Source organism: Mastomys coucha, unplaced genomic scaffold (genome assembly GCF_008632895.1).
Source record: "Mastomys coucha isolate ucsf_1 unplaced genomic scaffold, UCSF_Mcou_1 pScaffold23, whole genome shotgun sequence".
NCBI classification, from domain to species: Eukaryota; Metazoa; Chordata; class Mammalia; order Rodentia; family Muridae; genus Mastomys; species Mastomys coucha.
The window spans coordinates 29,601,922-29,618,497 of NW_022196906.1; the positions used below are offsets into that span (position 1 = coordinate 29,601,922).

Genomic DNA, 16,576 nt, shown 5'->3' on the forward strand with positions numbered 1-16,576 from the left:
AGGGAAGGGGCAGAGGAGGACGCTGAACCCCCTCTGTCACTTAGAAGCTGAGAGGATCGTGTCCCTGCCGCCCTGTGGCTCCCCTGGGAGTCGTCTACTTTTTCTTAATATCTTAATATGAAAATTAATATTATCAACATATCCTAATTGATGGAAATCTAAAAATATGAGGAATTAGAAATTTGTTGACTGTCATCCAATGGTCTCTCTAATTTGGTAATTGGAGAAATAGTTCCAACATTGTGAAATCCATATACACTTTCTGCTTGTTTGTATGTGACAGTGTCTTGCTGTGCACCATATAATGGTCTTGAAATCATGCTTCTCCTATCTCATCCTCTCTATTAGTGGCATTTTTTTATTTCATGTTTTTACACTATACTATGGTTTTCAGAACAGTTTACATATTTCAAACTTATTTATACAGCCAAAAGAAATGTAGACAATTAACTTGGGAGGTAGCTTGTAAGAGAACAACAAAGAGTGAGACTGAAAGCTTTGCTTGATGTTTGTAACTATTGTATCAAGTTTGAAGAAGAGGACTTTATAAGTTACTCTTTTGCTGAGATATATGCTTTTCCAAACTATCACAATGAACCAGATTCTTACCCTCACCTAATGTCTCTGCCACCCTCCAAGCAGAATCATTGTTCATTGAAACAGTTGGTGAATGAATTTATGTATAAACCATCTTAATACACACACCATTTCTTAAATGAATGTAACCTGTTCTCTGTGGGCTGAGAATAAGGTCACTCACTCCAGTCAAATAGCTTTGAGCATAGCAGGAAGTCTGTATCCAAAAATTGTGGCTACAATTCATTCCTTGGTGCAGCAGAACTGTCAACTCTCAGCTTAGCTGAGATGAAGGTAAAATCCTTTGGTGATGTGAGGGTCATTGAAAAACAGCCTTATTACAATGAAATCCAATGTCTAAAAATTGTTCTTATTTTGGGCTTGTACCACAGTAAGAGCCAAGGTTTTAAGCTCTACTAAATACAGAACAAACAAACAAAAAAACTTTATATATTTTTGTTCACTTAAAAAATACTAGTAGTGATGTGTTATTTTAAAATATACAGTTAATATATTTGGAGTTATTTAAAATTTACATTGAGAAAAATGTATGTATTTTCAGTATTGCTGTAGACAAGCATCTACATAAGACTGTTAAATTGATTGTTGTTTTATATCAAACAACTTTCATAATACTCAAAAGAAGAAGATATTTGGTGGGAATAGGGAATACTGGGGGTGACTTTGATCAAAGAACATTATGTATATATGGATTTATATGCATAATATAATAAATATATATTTATTGAATATTAAAAAACAAGAACTGTTTGGCTGTTGTTAGGACAGGAATGGCTATTTGCCTAGGCGAATTCTGATTGTTACCATGGTGACATGGCTCCTGAAACAAGTTGTTTTTTTTTTTTTTTCCCAGTAGCTGAGTTCATTCAGAGGACAAGTTAATCATTAAATGGAGTCTGAAAGGAAGATGGAGTTTGTAATGTTAAGCTGGGCCCTTCAATAGCTACTGGTAAGAGCTCAGCATTCCATGTTCATCATTGGGTGATGTAAGTGATGCAGATCCAGCGCCTGAATGTAGTAATGCTGACACTGTGGTCTGGACCCCTTTTGAGGAACTGTAGAAATGTTAAAATATCAAGACTATGAAAACAAAAAGATTGGGAAACTATTCTGGATTGGAGAGACTGGTTAGGTGTGGTGACTAAGTATGATACTGTCATGCTAGTTTGAATTGTTTTGTTGAAGAAATGTTACTGAAAAATTGTTGAATCTTGGCTAGTAGATGATATAACAGCATTTCTGCCATAGTCTTGTGATTGTGATGAATATTTTGTGGATATGGAGGAAATGTTCTTGTTTTTAAGAAACATACTAAAGAACTCAGGTCTTGTAAAGCATTATGCCATCAATTATTATCAAATAGTCAACAAATTTTTTTTGTAATATTAAAATGACAACGCTTCAATCAAATAGATCAAGTATTATGATTTAGTCCAGAGCTTGATTGCATTAAATACTTTTTTTTTTTCTTAAAGTGAAGCACGACAATGTAGAAATGGGTAGAATTGAAATGGTCCAAAAAAAAAAAACCCAAAAACCCAGCCCCCCCCCCCAAAAAAACCCAATCCAGGAGGAATGCTCAAAAAGACATGTTGAAAACTTTCCCATAAAAAGTGCACTTCTTGAGTTTGTTAGGACATGGAACATTTAGGGTAAGATTGGTAGACAGTAGAAGGTGGAAAATGAATAAACCAAGAAAAATCTTATATTCTAGTTTGTCTGGGAGGGAAAAAGTTCATTTCATCTATACTTCAAGGTCATAATCTGTTAATGAGGGGAATAAGAGCAGGAACACAAGCAGGAATTGAAGGAGAAACTATGGAGGAATACTCCTTACCAGCTTGCTCTATTTGGCTCATGCTCAGTCAACTTTCTTATGCAATACAGAACCTCCTGCCCAGGGTTGGCACCAACCACAGTGGGGTTGGCTTTTCTTTATTAATTAGTAATCAAGAAAATGTCCCTGACATTTCCACAGGCCAATATGATCAAATCGATCTCCCAATTGTTTGAGACTCTCTCAGATAACTCTGGACTGTATCAAGTTGTCAGCTGAAGCTAATTAGGAGAAGCTACAAATGAAAATTTATTTAAATATGAGCATGGGAGGGTGAGGCAGAAAGATAATGAGTTTGAGGCCAGCTTGAGCTACACAGCGAAACCCTGTCTCAAAGCAAAGAAAAACAAAAATACACTTTAAGTCAACTCATGAAATGCAAAGAGCAGAGGGTTAAAAGTTGGGGAAGGCATTTTACCACTTTAAGATTCTTGCTTCATTAGCAACTATTTTATCCCTTCTCTTTTACAGTCATACCCCACTTCTGTGGTAGCTCCAGCCAGGTTTCTGCTTTGTCCTTGTATAAATGCATGCACAGCCTGTTCCTTAACTTGAGACCTACTGTAGGTACAGCTGTAGCCCAGCAGGTGTGTGCAGGAGTACACCCAGTATGCTGTCTGTGTTCTTCCACAAGAGTTGTCCGCTTCTTTTCTCTCATTTGTTATCTCCTAATGTGTTCTGGCAGCTTAAGGCTAGAAGTTGACATCAAATTTACAGTTTGCAGGAGAGCTCAGTTCCTTAGGTAGTGAAGGTTATGTAGCAACCCTCTTTCATGATAAAAATTAGGGTAGTTTGTATTAAGACCTTCACAGCAGGACTCTTAATCCAAATTGAAAAATCAAATATTTTTAAGTGATATTAGACACTTGTAAATTCAAAGCGTTCTGGAAAAGAGACCTTCTTATGTGAACAGACTTGTGTGAACAGAGAACAAGAACAACCTTTCTACGCAAGAACAACCCCAAGAGACTTTCTCACTGGAGGAAAGGGCTTGTAACGCACTGCCAGACTTTGGCTAAATAGAAGAAACTAATACAATTGTAGTGGTCTATTGGGACGATATAATGGTGTTGGACCCATTGTTCTCAAAATTCAGTTTCAGTTCACAAACTCAAGTATTCCTGTAACTCCTGTGAGTCACTGAGTACATGGCCACTGACATTTAGTCTGGAAATTAGAGAAATACCCGTAGTTGTAAGGTTCTTTGAGGTCACTGTCCTGGTGGATGGCATGAGGAGAGGTTATAACACACGAAAGATCCCCAACTAGGAGTCTCACTTGTGAAGAGTAGCAAAGATCGTTACTACGCCAACTGTAGGAAACAGCAGTTGAGTACTTCTACCCACTGTATCCTGAGCTCCTGTTTAGAGCATGGGTTACCTATGTGGGTCCAGTGAGAAAGAGACATTTGTATGCATGTTATATAGAGTGGGTTTATTATTTATAGAAATACTAGGTCCATTATATACTCTACATGTTGACCTAAGGTCATGGGAGATATCCTGGGGAGGATAAAGGTGTTCCCAAGTATGATCCATTTAGACCACAAAAGAGGATCTCTTAAAAGTTGTCTGCTCTAGGATATACAGCTCAGGGGTCATGGGACATATGGGAAAAAGGTTTGAAGGACAGCCTACTCTTATTGGGAGAGTGCATGCAGCAATGCATGGTGAGGAGATGAAAGGGATGGAGAAAGATTAGAAAAAAGAGAGACTAAGCATGATAAAATATGCTATTGACATATATCTCTAGAGTACTCGTGGCCTTATTTGATCTGGGACTGCCACAGAGGCCAGGAGTTTTGTGTTTACTATGTCCTGTGAGTATGTGTGAGCATGCATTTTAGTTGCCAAGAAAATCAGAATGACTGAGTCTGAAATGGGTACCAAAGGAAACTACTTTGCATTCACAGAGCAAAACCTTCAGTGTTCACCTTCATTTTGTCTTATCTCTGCTTAAAACCATGTGGTGACTCACAGCTCAGTTAAAAATATTTGTAAATTTTCCTCTAAAGTCTTTCTGGTCCATTTCAATTATCTAAGCTAATGAAGAGTGTGAGGGTCATTCCATTTTACATCTTACTTATTGTTCAGAGTTTCTTGGGACAGGTCTTTTTGTGGATAAAGATGCCAATTCTAGTACTAAGAGAAATCGATTGTTTAAAACCATCTGTTTAAAACATCATCTACTCAACTTGAGATCCAAGATAAAGGAACCAGGAAGAATGATGGGGATGGAGCAGGAGCATCCTTGATGCATACAGGGTGGAGAGGCAGGATAAGCAGAATGTTAAAGAAGAAAAACATCTGGGACCTTCTTAGATTGAGGTTGACGGGGAGTATCTTAGAGTCTGAAGTTACAAAAATCATAGTTGCAACATTTATGCTTATAAGTCCGATTGTTGAACTCGTATGTCAAATTCTTGCAGAATCTCTGACACACCATGTATGATAACAGGAGAACGCCACCTACAGCAAGAAACCAGACATGAGGCAGTGATGTCAGTCTCCAAGGCAGACCACCCATTGCCTTAACCAGATAGGTTTATAGATGACTTCCAGCTTCTCCTTCTCAAGAGCATCCATGCGGAAATTGCTGGAAAGCTATAAGGTTGGCTTGTTAGCCTGTGGGCCCTGACAACTCAAATCTATACATCTGTTTCATTCCTTCTCCTGCTAAAAAGTGAGAAAAACAGTGGTTTGGTATTTTCAAAGAGGCTGTTTTCATCCTGCCTCATGTATTCTGCCTGTCTCATAGGACTGTACCCTCCATGCACAGGGTACCGTGACCTGGGTTAGACATGTGATTCTGCTGCAGACTTTTCTAAGAAGCTGCCCAAGCTTCTCATGACTACCCAGTCCTGAAACTTACGGATGTAGATCCTCAAGCTCATGCATATTTCGTGCTTCTGAGCAAGGCAAACACCAAAGCCTCTTCTGCAGTGGTCTGACTGTGTGCGAAGATGGCATGTTACACACTTCAGTGATGTTGCTTCTGGAGAGAGCACACAGCTTGGTATGAGGACATGGATTTGGAATTTGGAGAGAGATGATAGAGCTGGGTGAAGGGACCTTCTAAGGGAGGGTAGGCAGATAAAGGTGATGGTTGAGGGTTTAGGAAGTGACAGTTGAGTCTTTCATCAACTCTATTGCTTTTAGTGATGGAAAATGAAAGGCCACTGAGCAAGGAAAAGGATTCTGGGCTCAATTTTAGCCTTTACATTCTGGATAACTTTCTGTTACTGGTTTGAGGCTAAAACCTATTTTGCTGAGTTGTCTGACCAGTGAGCTCCAAGGATCTGACTGTCTCTGCTCTGTAGCACTGGGATTTATAAGCACACATTACAACATCTAGGTTTGTTTTTGTGAGTCCTGGGGATCAAAATCAGGTCCCCATTCTTGGGTAGCTATCTCTCTAGCCACTTTGTGTAAAGATTTGACCTCTACATTGTTTATTTATCTAGCTTAAAAAGTGGTCAATGAGTAATACCTTTAGAAGGTTCTGGAAGGTGAATAATTGAAATATGGGTTCAAAACAAAAGAAAACAAAACAACCTCTTTCCAGAGACTGGTCACTTTAGCAACTAAATTTGCTTGTTCTAAAGACTGACTGACCTGAGTTTGAACTTAAGGGTGGGGAAAAATTATTTCTAAAAGTTACTCTCTGGTTACATGTGTAGTATGACATGCACAATGTATATACATGCATGTATTAAAAAAATCTCTCTATAGTGCTAAGATTACAATTTATCATTTATTTACTATCTTATTGAGGTTATGTTGTTTTGAATTGTATTTGACTTAATACAGTGTAATCTGATCTTACAATTTTTTTAATTAGATATTTTGTTTATTTACATTTCAAATGTTCTCCCCTTTCTTGGTTTCCCCTCCCAAAAAAACACCCTGTTCCCTCTCCTTCCTCCTGCTCACCAACCCATCCTCTCTCGCTTCCTGACCCTGGCATTCCCTTACACTGGGGCATAGAACCTTCACAGGGCCAAGGCCTCTCCTCCCATTGATGACCAACTAGGCCATCCTCTGCTACATATGCTGCTGGAGCCATGAGTCCCACCAGTCCCTGGGAGCTCTGAGGGTACTAGTTAGTTCATATTTTTGTTCCTCTTAAGGGGCTGCAAACTCCTTCATCTTCTTGGGTCCTTTCTCTAGCTCCTTTGTTGGGGACCCTGTACTCAGTCCAATGGATGCTGTGAGCCTCTTCTTCTGTATTAGTAGGGCACTGGCAGAGCCTTTCAGGAGACAGCTATATCAGGCTCCTGTCAGCCAGCACTTGTTGGCATCCATAATAGTGTCTGGGTTTGGTGATTGAATATGGGAAGGATTTCCAGGTGGGGGAGTCTCTGTATTGTCCTTCCTCCAGTCTCTGCTCTATACTTTGTCTGTATAACTCCTTTCATCTTGAAGAAGGTTTTGTCTCCACTTGTCAAGTTAGAATATTTAGGAAAGTGACTAAACTAGTTTGGAAAAATCTGAATCCAGGGAGTACAGAATTTCTTCTCCTAAACAGCTTATAACAGGGTTCTTGAAATGGATATCAGAATCCAATGTCTAGGACTAAAACACATTTTAAAATTATCAAATTACCAGCTCTCTCAGCAATACAGATTTGTGAATAGAATGGATATGTTAAGGGAAAATTTTCTAGGCATTTAGATTATGGGGTTTGGCCATGGCAGAAAGGGTAACAAAATAAAGGCCTAAAATACCCAGAGGGATGTGGTGGAGTGCTAGAAAAGACAAAGAAGATGGAACAGAAGGCAGAGAGAGCATTTTGAAGGCCATCTCCCTTCCTTCCCTCCTAATGTGGTCAAAGCTCAGCTCACATGGACATGGCTCTGCACATAGAGATTCCCTCCAGTTCCCTTGATCCTTCCATTGAAGATCACTCCTCAGGGAGGAGTGCCTGGAACTCACCCGCAATGAAGCAGAAGAGGGAGAAGTACAGCAAGAAGTGTCTATTCATTTGGACCCAGATGTCTTATGTGGAGCAAAGCTAGGAATGGCTGCAAGCACAGGTCTGACAGCTAGCACTTCCACAGGAAAGCAAGCAAAGGCTAGGTCTGCTAGGCTTCAGGGACAGGCTTTTTCCTCCAGCAAAAGTTGGTGATTATTCATGCCTAAGGGGAGTCAGTCCCACAAGGCTTAGCTCGCAACCCGAGTTCCTTGGCTGTGGTCTCCATAGTCTTGAGATCTGGAGCCTGAAGTTGACCAGACTGTTTTAGATTAAAAGGACCCTAAAATGCAGAGAATTTTTTGGCCTAAACCAGGCATGTCTTTGAGCTTGTGGGAAGCCTTGCACTTGCTCGAGTTCAGGTATGTGTGGAAGAGTTTAAGCCAAAATGTCTCTGATTTTGTCAGAGACAGAAGCTAGAGGTGGCAGAAAGCAGAGAGTGCCTCGATCTTAGTTGTCACTTGCCCTGTAAAGGAGTACTCCTTCCCTGGAAACCATATTGAGTTTATGATTGAAACTCAGAAGCATCCAGGCAGCTGAGTAGAAACTGGACTGGCCTGCTCACCGTCATCCCATTCCTCCATCTAGGCAAACCTTGTTAACCCCAAGCCAGTGAGGCTCATGGTATCCCCTCCAGGGCACCCCTCCTGCTGCTCAGGATCTCTGCCTTTTCCCTTTCTGTAATAAAATACCGCTTTGTAAAATTCATTCTGTTTGGTCTGGGAATTTAATTCTTCAAATTTGTAAGCCAAGAACATGGAAGTCACAGGCAAGTCCCTAGGACTCTAGCTCAGCCAACGTAAGAGTCAAGAAAGGCTCCATTGCTCTCCAAGGTACCCTAGTATTCCCACATTAACAGAAGCCAATAATAATGAATAACTGTGAATGTTTCCACTCTGTTAACTTCTTTTTACAATATAGTCTTTATCATATTAATTATAGTTGTCCCCCAATATAGAGAGGAGATACTCCAGGAACCTTCATAGATACCCAAATCCATGATTTTCAATGTGTAAAATTATGTAGTGTTTGCATACAGCTTATGCATATCCTCCTGTATAGTTTAAATCATATTTAGGTTAGTTATAGAACCTCATGATATACCATTTGTATTATATTATAATATAAGATAAATTCTATATAAATAGTTATTTTTACTGAATTTGGGATCACAGTCTGTACTCCAAAGAAACAGCTCTGGCCACTCCTCCTCTAGAAGCCAATTCAAACATCTAAATTAATTGCAAAAAGTAGAAAAACTGTGATTCATTCAATTTAAATACATTGGGGAGTAGGACAAAGAGATCCAGTGACTCTTTCCAGTTCATCTTTGGGGTCTTAAAGTGAGATTAAATTTAAAATAGAGGGCCAGGAATATGCACATCTAAACTGTCCTGGTTAAGATTGGCCCTGCCTAATAGTGACCCATTATTCTGTAGGAACTTCAACCCTGAAATATGGTCAGACACATTCTGAGAACTGTGTGGAATCTCTTTTCTGGGAGACAAGTTCTCTCTTCAAGATGACATTGGGCTTCAACCTTCTCCTCTCAGCCTGAGATCTCAAGGGGAGGTGGATTCCAGTTTCTTGGGGTTTATTGTTTCAGTAGTTGAATATGTCCGATTTGAGGGACAAACTATTTAGAGTAATTTCATTTCTATAGGCTGCTTATCTCCTGCTGCATGGATTAGGAAATAATGACAAGGAAAACTATTTTTTTTTTTCTGGAAACTTTCAATGTGTGGCTGGATGTCGAAGCTGTGGCTACCCAATGACGGCTGCACTATTATTATAAATTTGCCATTTTTATCCTCTCTTCACAGAGGAGGAAACTAAGGCTTGGTGAAGTCTAGCATCATTCCATGGTCACATACCCAGTAACTAACAGTGCTAGTACTAGTACTTATAATAAGTCTTTAATTCTAAGAGTTCACACTTACAGGGTCTGATCAACTTCAGAGCCCCTATCATGCTGTCTATCTCTGGCACCATGGCCTAAACTCTCCTCAGGGACCTATGCTGTTGTCTGTCTGTCCATATCACAAATAACCTTTCTAATGGACTTAGCTGAAGTAATCCACCTGGGTGTCACCCTTGAGTTCACATCTAATATTTTTCAAGACTTACCAGACATTTAATTTATCCCTTTTTTCTCTGCTTCATTCTACATTAAAAGACAGAATGAAAGGAAACTTAACACCAACAGAAGCACACAGTCAGCGTAACCTGGAGTGGGTTTGCACAGGGTCTGTTCTTCCTGCAATGGCCTTCTTAGCAGGCAATTTTGTGAATTGACTACTGAGGTTTAAACCTCTAGTCTACCAGCTCATTTTTAGATTGATAGTGAAGGTTTCAGATATGGGGAAACTCTAACGTGGTCTTCATTTCCTTCTGAAGAAGCAATTTGTTTCATAACTCCCTACAAAGTGGCAGAGAACAGACATTAAAACTATGAATGGAGGTTAAGTGACATAATGGGAAGAAGCATTTTCCTGGGGGTCTTGGGAAGCAGGAGGGTAGGGTGAGGGGTGAAGTTCAAACAGCTTTACACAAAGGTTACAAATTAACACAGGGAATAAAATAGTTGACAGAGAAGATGATACACCCCCTCCCCCAAAGTTAACATGTAACAGAGCATATTAAAAAAAAGCCTGTATCATGAATTATGTTCTTTATCTAATTATCTGGGCATGGGAAAATTGAGCTTCTATCTTTCCTCCCAGCTCTGGCTCCCTTCCTCCCCTTGAGAGTAGATAGTTTGTTAATAGTGTTGCTATCCTTGCTAATATCCACATCTCTGCTCAGTTCCTCATTCTTGGACACAAAGAAACCCAGTATCCACCAATATCAATTGGCAGGCGAGTCACTGAGGAGGCAAGTTTTATATTTCTAGCACCCCTCTCAATTTACTTTAAAAATTTAACTTATTTACTTTACCTTTTGCTCACTGCCCCCTCCCAGTCATCCCTCCCGAAATCCTCCTGCTATTCTTCCTCCCTTTCTCCTCTGAGTGGGTAGGGGCTTCTTGGGTATCCATTCCATCCTGACACTTGAAGTCTCTGGGAGGCTAGGTGCTTCCTCTCGCTCTGAGACCAGACAAGGCAGCCCAGCTAGAAGAACATATCCCACGTGCAGGCAACAGCTTTTGGGATAGCCACTGTTCCAGTTGTTCAGGACCCACATGAAGACCAAGCTGCACATCTGTTACATATGTGCAGGGAAGTCTAGGTCCAGCCTGCATATATTCTCTGGTTTGTGGTTCAGACTCTGAGCACCCAAGGTTCCAGGTTAGTTGACTCTGTTGGTCTTTCTGTGGAATTCCTATCTCCTTTGGGACCCACAATCTTTCTTCCTATTTTTCCGCAAGAGTCCCCAAACTCCAATCACTGTTTGGCGTCTGTATCAGTTTGAGTCAGCTGCTTTAAGATTCCTACTCATTCTGTGAGTGCCTGAGAAAAGCTTCTCCAATCATCGACACGTGTCAGGTGATTCACAGTGTGAAATTGTGTCATGCCCACATCCCAGCAAGGAAGCTGGGATGCTTTCCTGTCCCTTTCTTCTCTAACTGGTGTTGCTTTCTCAGCTGCCAGTTTCTTCTTTCTTTGCTTTCTGTTTTTGCTTTTCCTTATGCCCACAGGGCTGATGGTGGGCATAGGCACAAGGCAAGGAGGGGGACTATCTGGGTCCTTATTGTTTGTCAGATACCAAGAGTCCAGGCCACTTGTGCCCCCAATTTTCCAAGAGATTCAGCATCAGGAGACTTGGGCATATGGGTGGCCATCCTATTGGCTGGCTCCGAGCAGTAGCAGTGGTGTCAATGGCCCCATTGTGTCAGAGCTGGTGCATGCATCACCCCTCCTCTCTTCTCCATGATCTGCTGTGCCATGAAATCATAGGGATCAATGGTATGCTCGGACTTTTCCACTGCCCCTCCATGGTGGTGATAGGACTGATGTTGAGGTTATGAGGGATTTCTTGTGGCGTCATGCCCTTTTCCCTAACTGTGAAGCATTCTAATGTCTGTTCACTCACATTCAAGTGGGTGGTGGGTAGTGGCAACCATAATTCTGTGACCATGATATGGTTGTCAGGGTCCCACGTCTGAGGGCACTGACTCCTCCAAACACTGATGCTTTTCAGCCTTTGCCTGTTGCTGGAGCCTCCATCACCCGTGCCCCTAGCTTCCATCCTTTCCATCCTGACTTTTCACTGCACATCTCCACTGACATCCCATTGTGGCTACACTTTGTTCACTTCTGGTTCCCCTCATCCTTCATGTTCTCATGTCCTTCCTGCTTATTTACTGTAGGGATCCCCAGGATTTAAGGTATGATTTAGTGTCTCAGGTAATAAGACACTCCTTTGAATATGAGGTACAGGAAAATAATATCTATTTGTAATTTTTGTTTTGAGACAGGGTTATTCTCCTTGGCTGTCCTAGAACTTACTCTGTAGACCACACTGGTCTTCATTCTGCCTCTCAAGTACTGGAATTAAAGCCCTGTGCCACCACAACCTGGCTCCATTTACAGTTTTAATCTGGGTGACAATCTGACAAAACACAAATACGAATCTAGACACATTTCTACAAGGCAAACCTTTTCTCTGAATCCAGCAGCTTGGGTCTTTGAACAGTCTTTGGGCAGGGAGACCTTATTCCACAGAGGCAAAATAAATAACAAAACCTCCATTGAATCGACTTGTATCACTCTCAGAATATAGTAGAAGGAGAGCCAGCAAGCTATTGGCTTACACCATCTGAGATGGAATAGGCCCAGGAGAGTTGGGGGTGCAAACCAGTGTCTTATACAACTCTGCTGGGATATGATTAGTTCATTGAGGACATCTTGTAGGGCAAAAGAACTGGGGGACAGCCTATCGTGTCAGTCTTCTGGATGACTATGCATGTAGGGAAGAGGAATGCTATCCTGATTACAGAGTGTTTCTTTGTCTTGTAATTCACCCTAGGAAATTAAATTCCCTCAGACTTTTCATTACAATGTATCCTCAAAAATTAAAATATATTTCACTTTAAAGGAAAAATGGGTCTAACATTTTATTGTAACATTGTCTGGTTTCATTATAAGCTGGATTATGGAAATCTTACTGAAGGATGTAAGGTAATTCCCATTTTGGTAGTAGTTATTAAATTAGGAAAGAAATTAACCTGAATCCATGCAATGCACTTCATCCCTTGATTCATTGACAGTCACTAGGCTTTTCTTATCTCTCATATACACAGATATTTTAACATTCTATATCTTTTCTACTAAAAGTACATTCTTGTTTAGTAATTGTATTATATATGTTCCTGGTAATAAAAAGTTTATGAGACCCCTGAGTGTGTGAACAAGGGGCTTTCTGATTCTTGTTCCTGCTCTTAGGACTCCCGTTGGTTTTAGTTGTTCCTCTTAGATGTGATTGTTTTTGCTTTATCTTATTATATTTCATTTTATCATATTTAGTTGTTAGCTCTTAGAAGCCTGTTCTTTTCTAGTAAAAGACGGAAAGGAAGTGGATCTGGAGGGGACATGATGATGTGGGGAGAAACTGAAAGGAGTAGAGGGAGAGGGGACTATAATCAGGATATATTGTATGTGAAAAGAATCTGTTCTTGATAAAAGAAAAAAATGGAAAAAAATCTCCCTATGTATTATCTACATGTATTTATGTTTTTATACTGTTGCATGGTAATAAATCAGGTTATAAATGAATGGCCACATACATGAAATTGTTAAATTAGCCTAGATTATTTCTAGTAAAACGTGTATAATTAAAGTTTCTGGACAAAAATCCCTGGCTCTGACAGCCCCAATTGGATAAACTTTAATAGAAATCTAAAAATGCCAAAGCTATTAATGAGAGAATAGGTGTGGTGTGAACATGTGTATGTATGTATGTGGGTGTAATTTTTTAGGATGATTTTAAATTTCACTAATGCAATGCCAAAGAGCAGAGGGAATCAATTTAATAGATGTGGCCATGTTGGCAGAAGCAACTAGAGAGAAATTGGATGGCACCAGGTCTATATTTGTGGTACTGATATGAATTTTATTTTTAAATACAAAACAAACTTAAACTGTCTAACTGGACAGGCTTGATCATTGCACAGCTCATCTAAGATGATCTAAGAAGAACTTATTTCTTGAGGGGATTGAGTAGTTCTCAAAAGGTGACTGTTCCTGTTTCAAGGTGTACCCTTAACTTCATGCTCTATTCCATTCAATCATACAGCTAGGCCTTTCAGTTCCCGGACTTATCAACTGAGACAATGATTAATTCTTTGTTTAACATGCTTATGCACAGGGTTAATCAGATAACCCTAAGAAAAGGAGGCACAGAATGAAGACTCCTTCTCCCCATCATCAATGTTTGTCTTTTGGCCATTTCATCTTCCTGGCAGAACACCAAGGAGCCCCACCTCTACTAACAGAAAATCTGGGGCTGGGGTCAGAAAAGGGCATAGAGAGATGTCAGGAAGAGCCCCTGTGCACAGGTCTTGCACACTGCTGCCACATGCCAGCCTTTCCCAACTCTTGGCAAGTTTCTCCTACATTTTCCTTTTAATAGAATAGCTCTATTCCAATAAACATGGAAAGTTGTATCTGAAATACTGTCAATAGTCTTCTAAAACCTCTCTATTTTCTCTTCAACTAACACAGCAGACAAGTTGCAGGCCCAGGTCTCCCGCATTCACATCCTTGGGGCTGCTCACCCATGCCCCCAACATCAGGGTCAGCTCTCCTGTGCTGCCCAGGTGGTGTGCAGGGCCCGCTCTCCAAAGTGAGCAGTGTGTTCCAAGTGTACCAAGCTTCAGCAGGTAAAGGACAAGGGACAACTCAGCTCTTCTGTTCTCATTATCCCGGGGCCACCTGGGCAAAAGGGAGAGGTGGGATCTCTCCTTTGCCAAAGCCATCTCTCTCTCACACACACACACACACACACACACACACACACACGGGGCACGGTGGGGGGGGGGCCGGGAAAGATATCTCTCCTTCATCTATGCTATCACCCAGGACATGAGTGTCAGGGATAGCTCTCCCATGCTCATACCCTCAGAGATGGCTCACCCCAACCCCTAAATGTGTAGGGTCTTCTGAGTACTGCAGCTGGCTAGGAGGTGGGTCAGCCCTCTTGTTTTCACATTTCCAGGGCCAGCTCTCCTACAATGCCCAGGTGAGGGGTGAAACCAGTTCCAAACAGTCCTCAGACATCAACATGTCCCCGGGGGTGGGGGTGGGGAAGCTGAGACCAGTGACATCTGTCTGGTCTTTGATGGTAACAGATCCCTGATGCTGCAGGGCCACAGGTCCAGAAGTGGCCCCGATAGTAGCATATGCCAGGACCCCACCACGGTCCGAGGTGGGATCACTGGCTACTCATATCAGACTGTTTCTTACTACCATCAACTTTCCATTTTTGCCTCTCTTCATTGTGCCTACATTCTTCTGTTTCTTTTTCTCTTCAATTTCTCCATCACTTACTGGCTCCTGTTAGTGATGCCTGAGGTCTCTGAGTGTCTGGGGTCATGTCAGGAGTGCTCTGCTCTGCTTGTGCATTATGGCACAGGGTAGGGGTCATCTCAGGCATGATTTTCCCTTTCAGGCCTACATGGCCTTAGACTGATGGCTGTCTCAGGCTGTCTCTCTGCTGGGGCCCCATTGAGCCAGTCAGGGCTTGCTCCTCACCTGGGCCCACCCAAGTGGCCCAATGTGAAGGTAGTCTGTCTCAGGCTCACTCCTGCCTGGAGCCCTAGGTTCCAGGTAGGGTTCTTGTAGTCTCCAGCTTGCTATTCACCCTGGTATCTGGGTGGTCTTTGATGGTAACAGATTCCTGCTGCTGCAGGGCCACTATCTGGGTCTGATCAGTGCCTGGAATGGTGGTCATTTCAGGCTCATTTTTTTTTCAGGGAGTGTTAGGTTACTAATCATTCAGATGTTCACAGGTCAGAACACTGACCATAGACTAGCCTCTCTCCTCTTCACCACTTATTGATAACACATGCGACACAGCAGCTACACCTTCAATGCCTCCTCTGGGAGGCAGTTAAACCAGCATTATTCTTAATATACTAAATATGTGACCTTATATCCTCAGATAAGTGTAGCACTAATCTCTCACTAATGATTTTTCTCTTTGCAATGATCTGAGACAATTGCAGAAAAGCACAGACAATCTTCAAAGTTTGTGGAGTCCAATCCCACTGACTGTATATTGAGTCTAATCTACAACACAACACTTTTTTTTTTTTTTTTGGTTTTTTCCAGACAGGGTTTCTCTGTGTAGCTCTGGCTGTCCTGGAACTCACTCTGTAGACCAGGCTGGCCTCAAACTCAGAAATCTGCCTGCCTCTGCCTCACAAGTGCTGGGATTAAAGGCGTACGCCACCACCGCCCGGCTACAACACAACTCTTACACCCAGGGCTCATTAAGAAAGAGTCAGAAAGATTGGAAGAAATAATCTTTCCTGTGGAAGAGCAGATCAATTGGTTATCCAATATCAAAAGGTCAGCCCTGAAAAATATATACAAGCAATATTACACAGAATGAGTAGGATATAATATATTCCTGATATATATATTCCTAATTATAACACACAAATACATATACATATACAGGTAACAACAATTGATGAAGAAAGAGGCCATAGATTTGAAAGAGAGCAAGGAGAGGTATATGTGAAGGTTTGGAGTGAGAGAATGGAAGGGAGAAATGGTATAATTATACAATCTCATAAATAAAAGAAAAAATCTGGTAGACCTTATTGTTCTGTGGCAAATGAGGTATAAATAGATGTGACAATTCATTCAACTCACAGATGCTTATTGGATATTTTTTATGTTCAAAGCTTCACGCAATAGGGTGTGCCAGACTAAATAAGAGAAAATGTTTGCTTTGTCCTTGTGAAAGAGCCAAGGAAGAACAGATATACAAGATCAGGTGGTGAGACAGAATGGAAGCTAGAAGTGCCATTTTCTATATACTGCTGAGGTAATGCTGTTGTATCTGGCCAGGTAGCATCAAGGTGAATATGGCAGGAGAAGACATTTTTTTCCCTGAGGAGTTCTCTGTCAGCTCAGAGTTTTGAATACTTACTTTCTTTCTTTCTTTCTTTCTTTCTTTCTTTCTTTCTTTCTTTCTTTCTTTCTTTTCTTCTTCTTCTTCTTC

General features: G+C 41.1%; 2 protein-coding genes and 1 non-coding gene across 11 annotated transcripts in view; 1 reads left to right on the forward strand and 2 right to left on the reverse strand.

The window, feature by feature from the left end:
- The window catches only part of Pate2 (prostate and testis expressed 2), an 88,410-nt gene that overhangs the window by 69,826 nt on the left and 2,008 nt on the right, over window positions 1-16,576 (forward strand). For 6 of the 9 annotated variants that reach the window (XM_031346383.1, XM_031346392.1, XM_031346385.1 and 3 more), the window contains 2 exons: window positions 1,451-1,546; window positions 14,068-14,225. In XM_031346383.1, the coding sequence (XP_031202243.1) occupies window positions 14,123-14,225 (103 nt within the window). In that variant the 5' untranslated portion in view covers window positions 1,451-1,546; window positions 14,068-14,122. The remainder of the gene's footprint in view (window positions 1-1,450; window positions 1,547-14,067; window positions 14,226-16,576) is intronic. The other 3 variants (XM_031346388.1, XM_031346389.1, XM_031346384.1) reach the window with 1 other exon arrangement.
- Pate3 (prostate and testis expressed 3) lies at window positions 3,861-7,516 on the reverse strand. The gene is made up of 3 exons (XM_031346394.1): window positions 7,369-7,516; window positions 5,306-5,428; window positions 3,861-4,902 (listed from the first exon to the last, which is right to left on the reverse strand). The coding sequence occupies exons 1-3, from the start codon at window positions 7,415-7,417 to the stop codon at window positions 4,778-4,780; spliced, it is 297 nt and encodes a 98-aa protein (XP_031202254.1). The 5' UTR covers window positions 7,418-7,516; the 3' UTR covers window positions 3,861-4,777.
- LOC116074131 lies at window positions 15,320-15,452 on the reverse strand. The gene has a single exon (XR_004112097.1). It is a non-coding gene; the product is annotated as a small nucleolar RNA SNORA17 (small nucleolar RNA).